This window comes from Lampris incognitus, chromosome 8 (genome assembly GCF_029633865.1).
Source record: "Lampris incognitus isolate fLamInc1 chromosome 8, fLamInc1.hap2, whole genome shotgun sequence".
Taxonomy (NCBI): domain Eukaryota; kingdom Metazoa; phylum Chordata; class Actinopteri; order Lampriformes; family Lampridae; genus Lampris; species Lampris incognitus.
This window is the reverse complement of record NC_079218.1, coordinates 40,602,828-40,619,432: the sequence shown is the minus strand read 5'-3', so window position 1 is coordinate 40,619,432 and position 16,605 is coordinate 40,602,828. Positions and strand designations below refer to the sequence as shown.

The 16,605-nt window shown below is 41.6% G+C and overlaps 1 protein-coding gene and 2 non-coding genes across 5 annotated transcripts in view; all 3 read left to right on the top strand.

Moving 5' to 3' along the window:
- Positions 1–16,605, top strand: part of larp1 (La ribonucleoprotein 1, translational regulator) — a 114,618-nt gene that overhangs the window by 76,884 nt on the left and 21,129 nt on the right. For all 3 annotated transcript variants that reach the window (XM_056284747.1, XM_056284746.1, XM_056284745.1), the window contains 3 exons: positions 4,174–4,308; positions 5,502–5,654; positions 11,352–11,514. In XM_056284747.1, the coding sequence (XP_056140722.1) occupies positions 4,174–4,308; positions 5,502–5,654; positions 11,352–11,514 (451 nt within the window). The remainder of the gene's footprint in view (positions 1–4,173; positions 4,309–5,501; positions 5,655–11,351; positions 11,515–16,605) is intronic.
- On the top strand, positions 3,841–3,924 carry LOC130117391 (small nucleolar RNA SNORD111). The gene has a single exon (XR_008810672.1). It is a non-coding gene; the product is annotated as a small nucleolar RNA SNORD111 (small nucleolar RNA).
- On the top strand, positions 7,193–7,276 carry LOC130117390 (small nucleolar RNA SNORD111). Its single transcript, XR_008810671.1, has one exon. It is a non-coding gene; the product is annotated as a small nucleolar RNA SNORD111 (small nucleolar RNA).

Below are 16,605 nucleotides of genomic sequence, written 5' to 3'. Positions count from 1 at the left end.
ATACACGTGCATACCTGATGTAACTTGATGGACTTTAGGGTCATGCAAAGCCACTTAGTATGTGTGGTGTGTCTGGTACCCAACCTCAGCTCCAACATTGCTGTGTTTTAGCAGTTTAGTAGGTACACTTTTAAAGAAAAGGAAATGAAAAATGGCGAGTTTTTAATTGAAAGTGGAAGTTAGGAATGCCCCCCCCCCCCTGCACTTTAAGATTTTGGATTAAAATTTATTTAGTTCTAATTATAAACTGCTACTGCCCATTTTTAGTCTTTATTTTCATAATCAAATGAACAGCAGTACAAGATTTAAATTACTATGTTCTGCAAGCCATCAAATCAGACACCTTTTTTCTGACCTTCACATTCAGACTCCCTTTTGTAATAAGGAGAAACAAAGAGAATCTTTTAGCCTCTGTTTTCACACATCCATTTGTTCTTCTCTTTAATTCTTTAAGGTGGCACGGTGGCCCCATGGTTAGCGCTGTTGCCTCACAGCAAGAAGGTCCTGGGTTCAAACCCCGGGTCGTCCCAGGTCCTTTCTGTGTGGAGTTTGCATGTTCTCCCCGTATCTGCGTGGGTTTCCTCCGGGTGTTTCGGTTTCCTCCCACCATTAAAAAGACATGCATGTTAGGGTTAATACTCCTGTCTGTGCCCCCGAGCAAGGCAATTGAAAGAACTCGAGTTGGTCCGCGGGTGCTGCAGCTGCCCACTGCTCCTACACAATACAATGGGTTAAATGCAGAGAACACATTCATGGTGACCTGAACAATGACAAAAATAGTGTGTGTGTGTGTCTCGCTCTCTCTCATTGACTTAAAAAAGTCTCTCTCTCTCTCTCTCTCTCTCTCTCTCTCTCTCTCTCTCTCTCTCTCTCTCTCTCTCTCTCTCTCTCTCTCTCTCTCTCCCTCTCTCCCTCTCTCCCTCTCTCCCTCTCTCCCTCCTGGACAGTCACCAGACTATCAGACCACAGCACTGTTAACTTCTGTGCCCCACCATGCTCAGTGTTTTACACGCTGATGTTGTTTTTAGTGAGTAGATCACCGACACAACCTGCTGGCCAGGAAGAGACCTGCAGTTGGCTGACCAGCAGTGAAAAAATTTTTTTAGCTTGCTAAATAATAAAAGTGCCTAGTCTGTTTTGATCTTCCCCAACCATCGCAACCTGCAGATGGGGGAATTGGTTTCCAAATCCACCTCGTAAGTGGTGGACAGAAAGTGTTTTAATTCTACCGTCTTACTCGTTGTTTTACGTCCATTCAGAGGATTTTTTTTTGCTAACCACTCATGTTTACCAGTGAAGTGCTGACCTGCTTAGTCCTATAAGAGCAGTTAGAAATATTTATAGCAATTATATTATGGTAAAGTATTTGATTATTAATGGCAATATAAAAACTTCATTTTTATAGCACTTGATACATTGGGCTCATATAGCTTACTTTTTCTGTTTCCAATGACACGCAACATAACATAATATGTGATGCTGCCAGAACTCTTATCAGAGAATATTTACCATGAAAGTGGTTTGCATCTTGTCAGTTGTCATCCTTGGTACAGTTATAATTCATTCACTTGGTTGGCTTAGCTACAAGTGTGGTTCTTGCAGCCTCAGAGAACTGAGCAGTTTGGATCCTGGATTATTAAACCATGTTTTCCACACACAACGCAAGCCAGGATTGAGTATCATTGATAACACTGAGGAGCAACACAATGTTGTTGTGATTTGTAAGATGAGGAAAAGATTTTATTATGACACTTTCAATAGAATGTGTTACCATTTCGCATATAGTGACAAGATGCCACATACCTACTCATGCATACACTCCTGTACACTTGTCACTTAACACCTGACGACAACACTAACTGGCGGTGTCATACGTTCTTTCTTCTTATGAATCTGTTTCTTAAAGTGACCTACTGTGTGTGGACTGCCACATTTAGCAAGACAGGGAGCAGTGGAGGAGCAGCCCACATTACATTCCTTGTTCAGTGCAGTTGTGGCACACACTACGCAGGTTAACGGCACACACACTGTAATTTGGTTGTCTCTACCTGAATTAGTGAGCGTGGTTGCAGAATGTGATTGTCAATCCCATTAATAAACAAACTGCATGCAAAATAAACACGATTGGGCTTCCGTTGAGGAACGACAACCTCATTTAGCTGCACTGTTTATGTTGCCATTGTAGTTAAAGTGTCTAATTTTGCACATAGAACCTGTCTAAAAGGCCATAAATGCAGTGCAGAGAAGTTTTAACACTTTGAAAACAGCTTGCCGTCCGCAGACCTGCTGTCCACAGGTCCGATGAAATTTCTATTGCTGATGAAACTATCAAAACACATTTGCACTCTGCTCATAAAAATTAGCATATTTCAAAAACTGAAAAAGAAAAAAGTATGTAGTTCAAATTACATATGGAGCATTACATATTTTGATAATTTTCTACATTCTGAATTTTTTTGGATCAATATATTTTGTGTGTTTAGTAAAATTTGATGAAAAAACACGTCCAATTTTTGTATTTATTTTTATTTATCACACAAATTCAATAATGTTATCAGTTATTATTGTTTATTGACTTGCACAGCCTTTTAGCTTAGGTCGTACAGACTTTTGGGGCATGAAGCATTTGATGGTATTCAAAGAAATGATGTCACAGTAAGCAAAAAAACACCAGTGTAGGTGTAGCAGACCATTTCTATTGCAGAGTTCAAAGGGTTAAGACAAAAAAAAAAAACATGCATAAAAATTAATGCTAAGCTAAAAGCCACTTTTTTTTCCCCATGGTGAACTTTGGCCCAAACCTACGTTTCCTCTACACCTGTGATGTCATCTTAGCCAAATATGACATCACATTTATTCTCACTGACCTGACGCGCTGTAGAAGTGATGACCTTTTTTTTTTCTTTCCTTCCTCTTGTCTGACTGCACATCGATGTAGATAACTTCTAAATCTGATCTCCACATTAAAACATCAGGGAGCATAACAGTCAGCTAATGGTTAACAGCTACCATGGTTTTACCAGGTTTTATTTGATAGACGAGAAGAGAAGAAGAATGGTTGTGAAGGTTATGGACTTGCAGGTGTCCTTTATTACACTTTGTGTTGCCGGCATATTTAAGACGATAGCTAATCTATAAATGTCTTCATCATTTTAATGGTTTCTGTCTGTTTGGACTTTTGCTGCAAAAGTAACCAATATGGCTCACTGCAGTCTTCCAACATATTGACCTAACGTAGAAAAATAAGAAGAAGCAACGTTGGGATGGTCAGCAAGGAGGTATTGCAGATCGTCTCATAGATGACCTGTATCTACGTGTCTACTACTACATGTAGCCTAAACCTGGAGTCAACTTTTTATTGTTTATTTATTTATTTATTTATTTATTTATTTATTTATTTATGGTAAGTAAATTGTTCAACAGCAATAGCAACTGTTTTATTTGGATAATAATACGCTGAGCAGGTTACAATAAGATAAAATAATAGAATTATGTGACCTAAAAATAAAAACTAAAACTAAAAAAAATAACCCACCCTGACCCAGCGCAGGATGGGCCAGTGGTGGAAGCATCACATCCAATTAAAGCTTTTTTTTCCTTCTTCTTCTTTTTCCTTTTCTTTGTTTCCCCCCACATTTGACTCATAGGTTTGCAATCAAATTCATAACCAACCTGAACCAAATTTTGAAAATTGTTCAGTGAGGTACAGGTACATGTAAAATAACATTTAGCCAAAGGATGTTTTACTGATGGTCATGATGATGGCAGGGATGATGATGAGGGTGGTGATGGTAACATCATGGCAAGATTGAACATCCAGTTTTGCCCCAGTAAAGCGATATGCTGTAGATGTGATGAGTATTTCATGTCTCTTCTCTGACTATATATCAATGGAGAGAACTTCTAAATCTCTGATCACAGCATGAGAAAAAAAAACACACACACACACACACAAAGGGTGTCCATGAAATAGCTTGATTTGTGATTTGCTTAGTCTTGAAATGAGGTTGATTTACATTACGCCCCCATTCAGATACAAACATCCCTCAAGACCTGTTGGGTTTTTTTGAATGCCTTCTCTCTTCTAGAATTAATAGAGTTTAAAGATAATGAAATAATATAACATGACCAAATCACCTTAATCCGATGCTTCATCACATCTCAACCTAACAGGCAACAAGCACAAGTGGGTCCCTCTGATGATCGAGGTGAAGTCCGAGGGTCCCAGGGAGCGGTCGGCCTCCAGAAACAACAGCAGGCAGAACGAAAACCCCCGCATGGCCCCCAACACCCGAAACGACCTCAGAGGTGAGTGTGCGATATCCTCGCCCAGCGATGGCAATTCAAACGCCAGCCCATTATCAGTATGGGACTCTGTTGTACAGCGGCTCGGACAGCTCTCACCATAAACTATCAGTTAAGCAGTCTGCACATAGACGTTTTTGAACGTCCTTTTAAATATCACATCAGTCCACTATCACTTAAATGAATCAATGTCATCTTAAATCATGCTATGTTACGCATTAGTTACTAACGGTTTAACGTTTAGGTGGCATGAATGGCGACATGATAATCACCGTGAGCTTGTTCACAGTCACAGGAACATGTTTCACTACATTTCAGACTGTTAAAGTCGCTGTGTTATTCTACTTGACTTTATTAGCTGACAACAAGTCAGCACAAGCCAGACACAAATTTAAATAAAAAGGTTGTAATATAAAGAACATTTGTCAGAATCTACCATTTTCAAATGCCCTCGGTTAGATGCTGTTTGCTGAGATCCCTGCATAGTTTGCTAACTTAGTCTTTTGTCGGACCAAGTGTTTGAGCAGTTGACCCTGCTCCTGTTTTTTTTTTTTTAACTTTTTTATTGCAAAAATGTAAAGTGGAGGATGCCATACGTCGACTTTGTATCAATAACTACACTCAACAACCCCTCCTATGGATATTTACTACATATATCTTGCATCAGGAGAGATATGATATCAAGCAAAGCTTCATTTGAGCTTTCCTCTGAGCGATGTCTGTCAGTGTTACAAGTCCCTGCTAATTGACTGTGTATGCAGACTGATAAAACAAGGGGTCTGTTGATTCATGGGGTCATGAACACAATGCACATGACTGCACATGTTGGTTTAATGTTATGTTCTGACAATACTGCATTGAGAGCAACACTGTTCTCTTGCTGTCCGCTGTTTAGAAGGTAGTTCTGTATTTACTGTATTTAATCTGGCCTCAGAGCCGCCGGTGGGTGACTCAGCGGTGGGGTGTTCAGTGATGAGTGTTGTGCAACTGTAAATACAAATCCTATAGTAAGTAACGGTTAATTTTAACATCTAACAGTTTTCTGATTATTTTTTATCAGCTTGGTTTGTGTTAAATACGACTTGATTTTGACCCTGTTTGGCAATCTTTTGGCTTGTTTATGCCAATTGTAAGGTCTGCGTGAAACATTTTTATAAAATTATTTATTTTATACATGTTTGTTTTTGTTTCTCTAGACTGGCACAGTCAGAAGTACGAGCGCGAGTGGCGCGATGACCATGATGAAGTGTCAAGTGTGAAGAGCGAAGGGGCACCGTTCCGCGGCGGGTTCAGAGGTCGTGGACGTGGCAGAGGAAGGGGCAGAGGACGGGGAAGAGGTGGCAGTAGAGGTATGTGTTTATTTTTGTATTAACTTGCAAACACACACACACATGCACATATACACACAGATGGCTGCATGTTAAGAAAACTAAGACAAATGCTAATAATAGAATCTCACCAGCAGTTTTTACTCTGTGAACTTCCTTTTCTCATTTCTTTCTTTATCTTGCATTGAAGTATTCTTGTGGCTGTCAGCCTTTTTTCCTCTGTAAAATAAGAATTGCAGACAACGCACCCACTAGGACCTCTCTCTGAACTGTTTTTGTGGCTGTGATGGTGGCCCTATTGAACATTGTGTTACTATTTTGTGTTGGTTTAAAACATTTGACGTATGTGAAATGTACGGAAATCAGTCTGGATGTAGTTGGTGTAGAGACCAACTGACAACTCGTGTAACAGTATAAATATATTTTCTAAAATGTTATATATATTTATCATGGACCTCAGACTAGCTGGACAAACCATTTTGCACTTTAGGGCTGTCAGTCATCTCATAGAATACCAGTCACCATGGACTTGAATCAAATTCAATTTAGAGTTGGTATTTTTTATTATAAAATGTATTGTCATATGATAGGATGCAGCGCACTAATAATTTGCAAATGGTATGAGTGTTTCACCCATTATGAGTGGCCTAGTAATAGACAATAACCAGCAGACATTTGGTTGTACTTTTCAATAGGAACAGCCTTTTTTCATCACCGACAAGAAGAGGGGCTGGTTGGTTACGACCAGACTGTCTGGTTACAGTCGTCCTTTTTTGTACACGTGATTGGTCTGTGGACAAATTTTGACACATAAGCATTCGGTACTATGTCAGAGTTCAACCAGTGCTGACGGATTTATTACAAGAAAAGAATATATCTTTTTTTTTCAGAAATATTAAGATTTCATCCAGGACTGATAGTTTTTCACAAAAATTAAGTCATATGTTTCAGTTCTTCAATCAAAAACGTATTGAAATGTGCATTTACTCTTAAAAACACAGAACCCTTGTCCGTTTGTAGCTCTGCAAATTGGTTGTATAACTATAACGTAGCTCCTCAGCACACATGATGGAGTGACACTTGACTGCTTTTTGCAAAATTTACTACAGACATACAACCTACTGCTTGGTCCTGCCGTTGGATGAGGGGAGTCGAGATTACCCAAACATAACTTGAGCGAGAGATGTCAAGCACGTGTGTGCAGGAGAACAAAAGCAGTGTTTAGGGGAAGAATTTAGCAAACTACACAGCATGACAACTTCTTCTTCTTCTCCTCCTCCTCCTCCTTCTCCTTTACTTTGTTTCCCCCCACATTCGACTCATAGGTTTGCGATCAAATTCATTATTTAAATTTGAGGCAAGTTTTGAAGATTGTTCAGCTGGATATAGGTACATGTAAAATAACATTTAGCCAAAGGATGTTTTTATTTGTTTGGGTGGAGTGTAATACACTGCTGACAGGGTTATATTGATGATCATGATGATCATAGTGATAATGACGATGATGGTGGTAACATCATGACTGGATTGATTGTCCAGTTTTGACCCAGTAAACACACATGCTGTAGAAGTGATGAGTATTTCATGTCTCTTCTCTGACTTTATATCAATGGAGAGAACTTCTAAATCTCTGATCACAGCATGAGGAAAAAAAAAGTTAGACATGCAAAGTTAGACATGAAATAGTTGGATTTGTGATTTGCTTGGCCTAGAAATTAGGGCATTCACAACTGCTGCAGCTTAATAGACATCAACTACTCCCAAAAAGTAGTCGAGTCGATAAGTCATGGTAGGTATATTTTTTTCGCCCAATAACAACGATCAATTCTCATCAAAAAGGCCTCAAATACAACCAGTAAAGGGTTATGAAATGTAGGCGGAACCAACCTGGGGGTAGACGAAATAGCAGAGTCCTCGATTGGCTCCGAGATGCCGTTTACGAACGAGCCTCTGTCTGATTGGACTAAACCCCCAGCAAGCCGGTCTGAGCTGGAGATGCTGGTTGACTGCAGTAACAACGCAACTGCTTTCTTGATGGCGTTTTGGTTTAACTAGTGACCGTGTTGGTGACTTTCAGCCGAGTGCGTCCATGGTTGTTGTGGTGGCGGCAGCTGTTGAAAAGCCTAAAAGTCTTAGATTATCTTAAATTGAATGTTCAGTACAGAACATCCTCCGGTCCTTTTTGTCCTGCATTATGTAAATTAAATGGCGTCATCAACAAGAAGTATTCACGTATCTTGAAGTTACATTCAATGTGGGGGGAAAAGCACAAATTAGCAGAGCAGCTAGTGTGTAATGAGGAATTTGACATTATGTTACAGGTTTAAATGATGGGTTACTTTCTGATTGGGGATAACAGTATAAAATACAGCTGCACTGCCAGCTGCGGTTTGTTTCCCACATTATAAGAAATGCTATGAGAGGTGAATGAGTCTTGCTGAGCACAATTTAACTTACATAAATGGTTAGCATATTTATTAAACACACATGAGTGTGTATTTAAAATTGATTAAGGTAAAATTAAAGACTTTTAGGTGGACACTACGCGTTCTGTTCGTGTTTTCAACTTCTGCCGTCACTAGTCACCAGTTAACATGGTCACTTGCTAAACCATGAGTCTTTCCTTCTCTAAATATCTTAAATTCTGTTTATTTAACATGGCGTAACGTAGGAAGTGATTGTTCAAGCAAATCGAAGTCCATCAACAACCAATGTTATGTCCACCTATCCGCAGCGCCCCCAGCTGCATATCTGCTGTAGATGCATTGCCACTGCTTCGCACAGTGCTGACACCACAGATGGACAATTTGTCTACAACTATGCACAGTGTCGACTAGTTGTTATATTACCCCCCCCTTCTCCCTCTTTTGGTGTGTCTCCTACATCCTTTCTCCTTCCTGTCTGCTTGGGTTTCTGTTTCACCTTCTTTGTCATAGAGTTCATTTTGTAATAGCTATTGAACATGCTTCCTCTCTGCCTTGGCTCTCACTCTTTCTTTCTCCCCATATCCTCCTCAGCACCTCCTTCCCCACTGGTTCTCCTCCCCAGTTATTTTAGAGAGTGTTAGGAGAACAGTATCATTAAATGGTTCACCTTGATAGCAAATTTTCACATTTAGTATTTTATCTCTGGTCATTATTAGTTCTCTTGTTTTCACAGTTGCGTGCAGCTGGAAAAGACTGCTATGTCATCTTTAAAGGTGAAAAAAAAGAAATGTTTAAGTTGTGGTTGTGGGGATTTCATTTGACATCAACTCTGTCATTAATTGTAATCCTCTTTAATGCCCCCTGATGGTGAAGGTATGCAACAGATACCATGCTGCACAACACTGTAGAAATGAATCCAGCCATTGAATGGATTATTTAAACACCACCCTCCTAAACACACGTATTCACTCTCCCAGCCTTCCTGCTTCTGTCCACTGTGCAAAACGTCATGTTTGAGCCTTAAAACATTTTAACCTTTCTCACCCTCATTGCATTTAAACTGTGGCTCAAATTGTGAAATGAAACAAGCTTGTGAACTAGTTCAGGCTGGCAATTCAAATTGCTCTACTGTGTGTATTCAGGCTTTGTCCACCTGGACTGCTAAACGTAGCCTATTAATAGGTAGGGTAAATTATGAGGCCTCACAACCCACAAAGCTTATTATATCTTGCATAAGTCATTATATATACGGGTTGACAAGACCATACCAGATCGGTCGAAGCCCAGGTGAACAGCGGCCGCCATTTGTGTTGTGTCCTCACAGGGTACCGATGGAAACTGTAAAATCTGCTGTGGTGACCCCTAAAAAACGTGGAATCAGCCAAAAGAAGAAGTCATTAAGTAATTTCTCAACACTCACCCATTTCCTAAAAAGTTCAATGGCAATTATGATTAGACCTACTTTGGCTGAAATGCCCTTGTGTGTTTGGCTGGCTGCTCTCACGCAAGGTCGACCATATGTTATTGAGAATCAGAATCATGTTTATTGGCCATGTAGGTTTGCACATATATGGAACTTGACTCCGGTTTCGTGGCTCTCTCAGTGTACTTAACATAGAGTAACAACACTACAACACAACGATCTTAGATATATACACAAGGATTGACTTATACAGGTGAAATAAGAGGTGATAAAGTGCAATGGTGCAGACAGTTTTGAGAAAGCTAGAGGCAGCACGGTGGCCCAGTGGTTAGCGCTGTCGCCTCACAGCAAGAAGGTCCTGGGTTCGAACCCCGGGGTTGTCCAACCTTGGGGGTCATCCCAGGGCATCCTCTGTGTGGAGTTTGCATGTTCTCCCCGTGTCTGCGGTGGGTTTTCTCCGGGTGCTCTGGTTTCCCCCACCATCAAAAGAAACATGCAGGTTAGGGTTAATACTCCTGTCTGTGCCCCTGACCACGGCAATGGGAAAAGAACTGGAGTTGGTCCCCGGGTGCAACATGAAGTCGGCAGCCCACTGCTCCCAGCTACGCAGGTCACAGCTAGGATGAGTTAATTTGCAGTAACTGAATTTCTCCGAGGGGATTATTAAAGGAACTTAATTAAAAAAAGATCTGCCTATACTTGCTGCTGATATCAGGCTTGAATTTTAGAAGTACAATAAGCAGATAATTATCGGTCATCACTTTTGGCACAGAAATTGCAAATCACTGCATCCATTTTAGCATGAGCTTCAAAACTTGTCTAAAATTTTTTTTTTAAACTCCCTATGTTCCTCCTGGCCCTCTACACCAGTGCTACATCATAATCCTTTTCAATATTTCACATTATTTGGACAAAATGGCTCCCATTTATGTCTGTCTGTCTGTCTTTCTTTCCCCGTCTCTTTCTATTTTCCCATGCCCTCTGCAGCTTTGTGTTCTCCACCTTCTAACCATTCTGCCTATGCTGTGGTTAAAATTTAAAAAGAAAACACGGAAACCCTTTCATTTTGAGAGTGAACCAGAGAAAATAATGTAGGACAAGAAAAGAGCTGGTGACAGAACCAGAACATGTATTTGGCCGTGTGTACGCAAGGGAAGGCAATAGCTGAAGAGCAAAAGAGGGATGGGGGGCGGTATCTAAGGGTGAATAGAATGAGAGTATAACAGGGAATGAATCTGGAAGACAAAGAAGGAGTGGAAAAAGAGCTAGACGGAAAACAAATGAGTGTGATGAACGATGGTAGATGACTTGAGGCAATGAAAGGAGCAGAAGTATGAACGGGATGAAAGCGAGAGGCCATGGAAATAAGAGATGAAGAAACGGAGATGAGAGTCACACACACATATGAACACACATTTTATCACAGAGACCAAGGAGCACACTACCCCAGCATCCACCTGTGCTGCAAACTCCTGCACACTGCCAGCATTTGATCACCCGTGACACATCCAATTCAAAGAGGGTTTTCTCAAGTTCCTTTAGGGATTTGTTTCTCTCTTTTTCACTCTCTGTCTCCTTTTGCTCTGTCTGTTGTACAGCTGTCTCCTTTGAATTCGAGGATATTTTTTTTGTCACGTTGCACAGAGGAGGTGGTTCGTGTGACCATATAATTCAATATTCAGATATTGAATGTGTCAGAAAATGTGACTCTGATTCAAAGTTGAAGGGAAGGGAAATAAAAGAAACAGTGGGCCCTTAATCTGCATCACTCATGCCGTCTTGTCCATCTGGTGGTTTGTCTGGTGGTTCTCAAGTACACAATTTCTCCATGAGTCAGTCTATATTTCTGCCTGTCTGTTTCCTATCCAGGCCACTACGACTACCACTACAGCTACAAGGCCTACGAGATGAAAGACGGTACCTACGGCCAGAAGTTCAACAACACGGTGACTTATTACTACGACAACATGAGCAGCAATGACCTATACTCAGTCGACCAGGACCTGCTAAAAGACTACATCAAGAGACAGATGTAAGTCTTTTGTCGCTCTGTCTCAGGGGTGGGTGGTGGTAATACACAACACAATCTTTAAAACAGGAGTCGCCATTGAATATCAATAGGTACTTGGTGTCTAAAACAATGTGAAATCCCCAAAAAAAAGGAAGAGTTGAAAAACGACATCACTGCTCTTTTGCGAAGTTCTGTGTTGAACGTTAGCTCGGCGATTATTCCCATTGTAGGTTCAGTGTTGTCCTCTTTTTTTTTTTGCCCCAGCCAAACATCCTTAAGATTTACATCAAAAAAAGTGTCCTTTTTTTTTTTTGTACTTTCTATCACTATTGTATTTAATGATACAATCCATAATGGCATGCAGTGCCGCAGCTATGTGGAGCACAGTGACAACAAGAAATATGACACGTCTGGGGCCTCGTTTATAAAACTCAGGGTAGATTCCATCCTAAAATGCTGCGTTTGCACAAATCGTAGAATGTTCAGATCTATAAAACCATGCGGCGCACACTTGAAATGTTACAATTTCATTTAGCGGACACTTTTTATCCAAAGCGACGTACATCTGAGAGTTAATACAACACAAGCAAGGATCTAGCCGGGAGGCGACAATACAAGTGCCAAAAAATTAGGTTCAAGTCCGATAGGACATAGGTGTCAACAGGCAGTGCACAAAGGCAATGCATAGGGTGCATAGAAGCGATTTTTTTTTTTTAATATTCATACCATCAGGTGTTATGGAGGTGTTCAATAAAGAGCTGGGTCTTTAGCTTCTTCTTAAAGATGGCGAGGGATCCAGTGGATCGAATGGAGTTTGGTAACTTGTTCCACCACTGGGGAACTACAGAAGAGAAGAGTCTGGCTAGTGACTTGGGGCCCCGTTGTGGCGGAAGTGCCAGGCGCCTTTCATTGGCAGAGTGTATGAGCGGGACTGAGTGTAGACCTGAATGAGGGAGTTCAGGGAGGTGGGAGCCCTTTTAGTTGCTGTTTTGTAAGCGAGCATTAAGGTTTTGAATTTGATGCGGGCAGCAACTGAGAGCCAGTAGAGGGGTATGAACAGCGGGGTGACGTGCTGTTTTGGGTTCGTTGAAGTCCAGATGCACCGTCGTGTTCTGGATCATTTTCAGAGGTTTGAAAGTGCATGCAGGGAGACCTGCCAGTAAGGAGTTGCAGTAGTCAATATGTGATATTACAAGAGCTTGTACCAGGAGTTGTGCTGCATGCTCAGACAAGTAGGGTCTAATTTTCCTGATGTTGGAACAGGGCAGATCGACACAACCAAGCAATCGAGGCCACGTACACCTTAAAGGTTAGTTGGTCATCAATCATGACACCCAGGATTCGGGCACTTGTTAGCAGTCTTCTCGTTATAAATACCCACTTGTGTTGAATCGTGTGCGCGTCTACTCCTCCATGTGTCGTCCCACAATCATCCATATAAATGGTCAATGCTCATGCATATGCTAACGTTTCTAAGGAGCCTTTGTTGGACTATATCACCGAGGGCAAGATGGAGACGTTGTCTTTAAGAAAGAAGCTGAAATTTGAAGAGTGCGAGATCGAGGTGCTCCTCATTGAGGTTCAGCACCTCATCGGAGGTTGGAGTGAGTCGACTAATGTAGCGAATTCAGGGGGCAGCCGGGAATCCGCCGCAGCTGGGAATCGAACCCGGGTAGCCCAGACCACAGGCAACTGTGCTAACCAGTCAACTAAAGGGTCTGACCCGTTAGCCAAGGGCTAGCAAGTCTGGTCATCCATGGTCGTTACACTACCCACCTCTTTCAGGAAGCGCGTCCTCGCGCTTCAATTCCTTCACACCTCAGGGTGCATATGCTTCTAATGGCCCCACGGTCGCATCATCCCACTTCTGACATCAATTTAGGGAATTCAGGGAGCAGCTGGGAATCTGCCGCAGCCGGGAATCGAACCCAGGTAGTATTGTAATAGTAGTAGTAGGTGTACAGTTTGGGGCTCAGAGGCATCTCAAACAAAAGCAAGCACACACTGCGTTAAAAGAACTTGTAAAAAACTATACCATTTGTCTGGTCTGTCCATAGACCAGACAAACCAGACCAGACCAGACATGTTCATGTAATGCAACTGGTGGAGCAGCTTGTTCTGTATTTATAGGCTGAGCCTGGTCCCTGTCATCTGGCACAATGTCAGAAGTGCAAATGATTTGAACATTTGTTGAATGAAATGCTTGCTACTGAATCAGTTTCGGTTGAGATGAAACTCGTCAATAAACGTTGTATCGGCTCTACGCACGAGTGAAAGGATCTGTAGAAATGCACAGCTTTTTCTGCACAGAATCTCTTGGTAAATCCCGATGTTTTGGGTGAAAGATGGGTACACACACACACATTTCACAACTTTTTTGTGTGTAGCAACGTTTATATATGAGGCTGCTGGTCATTAGGTCAACATTGTGTTTTTGTTTGAGGAACGGAGACGACCGAAAGCCCGAAAGGGAAGTAAAACTGGTGTTGCATCAGCTGGTTGTCTCATTTGCAATAATAAAGCAAACAATGTTCATGAAGTCTTAACAAAAAAATGGCGGAAGTGGGGTGGACAGCTGTTGAGTGCATCAATTGTAGATTTTACCTTTAAGACGATAGCCAGTTGTTGAATGTACAAATCATGAACACTGGTCTTTTTAATGGCTACTGTCAGATAGGACTACCTGAAGAAAAACTATAAGGTATGTAGTTTTATGTTTTCCTCGTAGCAGTCAAATGTGAAAAGGTTAGTTTTGAGCTCCGAACAAGATTGTAGAAGACCTTTATCAACAAAAACATAGAGGCAAAACTCAGATTCAACCATAATAAAAAAAATTTCGGTGGAGGACAACAGGCTGAAACAACAGCATGAGCGACTCGGTTTCATTTGAAGTGGATCTCTCGGATTTAGCAGTTACTCGTATCCCCCATAGGTCAGTCAGCAAGTTAGAATAAGAACGAGAATCTCCAGAACTGCAGCTTCAAAATTCGAGAGTGAAATATATCAGTTGTATTATTAAAAACAGCTGTAGTTGGCACCTAAATGAGATAGCTGAGCTGGGTCCATACCCTCCAGTGTTAACTTTGGCTCCACTTTCTTTTGAATTTGCCTAGAATCTTTTTTGTGTTAGGGAGAAGTCCTGTCTAATCCTAATCTGTTGTTGATAGGAGCTTTCCCATTTTGTGATTTGTAGTTGCATTTTGTGATGTATTTCAACACCAGCATCTGCTACCAGTGTGAGCAGATTGCCTGATAATTCGACTTAATGTTCTTCCTCTGGGTCTTTGCCGACCCATCCTCTCCTCCTGTGTTTTCCTCTTCTCTTGTGGATGTCTCCATAATGACAACATCTCTTTTCACACTGAGTTTTTATTTGGCAAATCTAAAACATATACCGTTAAGTCAAGTCAATTTTATTTGTATAGCCCATTATCACAAATTACAAATTTGCCTCAGTGGGCTTTACAGCAACACAACATCCTGTCCTTAGACCCTCACATCAGATAAGGAACAACTCCCTAAAAAACCTTGAACAGGGAGAAAAAATAGGAAGAAACCTCAGAGAGAGCAACAGAGGTGGGATCTCTCTTCCAAGATGGACAACATGCAATGGCTGTTGTGTTTACACAATTTACAGAATACAGCATTGAAAGAGGATAACAGTTATAATGGAATTATAAGATATATGAAGAACATGATGAGGAGGATGCCAAGCAGTGTACAGATGCCACTGGAACAGCCCAGGACCTGAGCCACGCAACCACCACCACCATGTAGACCTGACAGGAGGACAGACTACACATCGCACCATTCACATACATGGCAGAAGAGAAAGGAGAAGACATTAGTAACTCATTGGAGTGAGAGAAGGATATAACATTGAAACAGATAACAAAATTATATGGATTTTTAAGATATATTTAAAAAAAATGTGATGAGGAGGATGCCAAGCAGTGTCCAGGTGGCAACCATCATCACCATGGAGACCTGGGAGGAGGACAGACTGCAGGTGCACACAGGGGAGACTCACATCGCACCATTCACACACACACAAGCAAGAGAAAGGAGAAGACATTCAGAGAGAGCGAAAAGACATGTGAAAGAAGAGAACAGTTTGCAATAGTTAGAGCGTGGCACGATGGGCGGCACGGTGGCCCAGTGGTTAGCGCTGACGCCTCACACCAAGAAGGTCCTGGGTTCGAACCTCAGGGTTGTCCAACCTTGAGGGTCATCCCAGGTCCTTTCTGTGTGGAGTTTGCATGTTCTCCCCGTGTCTGCGCTGGGTTTTCTCCGGGTGCTCTGGTTTCCCCTATCATCAAAAAGACATACATGTTAGGGTTAATACTGCTGTCTGTGTCCCTGACCAAGGCAATGGAAAAAAGAACTGGAGTTGGTCCCCAGGTGCTGCACGGCAGCTGCCCACTGCTCCTAGTTACACAGCTAGGATGGGTTAAATGCAGAGACAGAATTGCCTCATGGGGATTAACAAAGTAGTAAAATAAATAATCTATACGCTATGATCTCGTCGGCGGAACAGTGCTTGGTAAGTTCATTGAGACAGAAACCAACCCGCCATGCAGTACAGGTTGTGAAGCACTCAGCTTAAAGGCAACTAACTGTAGGCCAAGGCAAAAAGATGAGTTTTAAATTTGGATTTAAAGGACTCAACAGACTCTGACTGTCTGATGGCAGCAGGCAGGTTATTCCACAAAAACAGGGCCTGATAGGGAAAGGCCCTGCCACCAGTTGACTTCTTTTTAGCTTTGGGTACACACAGGAGCCCTGTACTTTGAGAGCAGGTAGCTTGTGTGACAGAGGAAGATGCAGAGAACAGGAAGAAGTGGAAACGGATGATCCGCTGTGGCGACCCTAACGGAAGCAGCTGAAAGTAGTAGTAGTAGTAGTAATAGTAGTAGTAGATCTCGAGATGGAACATACGGTTTAAGGAGATCAGACAGGGGAGATGGGGCAAGCCCATTTAGGATTTTATAAGTCAGCAGAAGCACCTTGTACTCTGATCTAAAATGGATAGTAAGGCAATGAAGGGAGGCAAGAATTGGTGTAATATGGTCAAATTTCCTAGTTTTTGTTAGGATTCTAGCTGCAGCATGT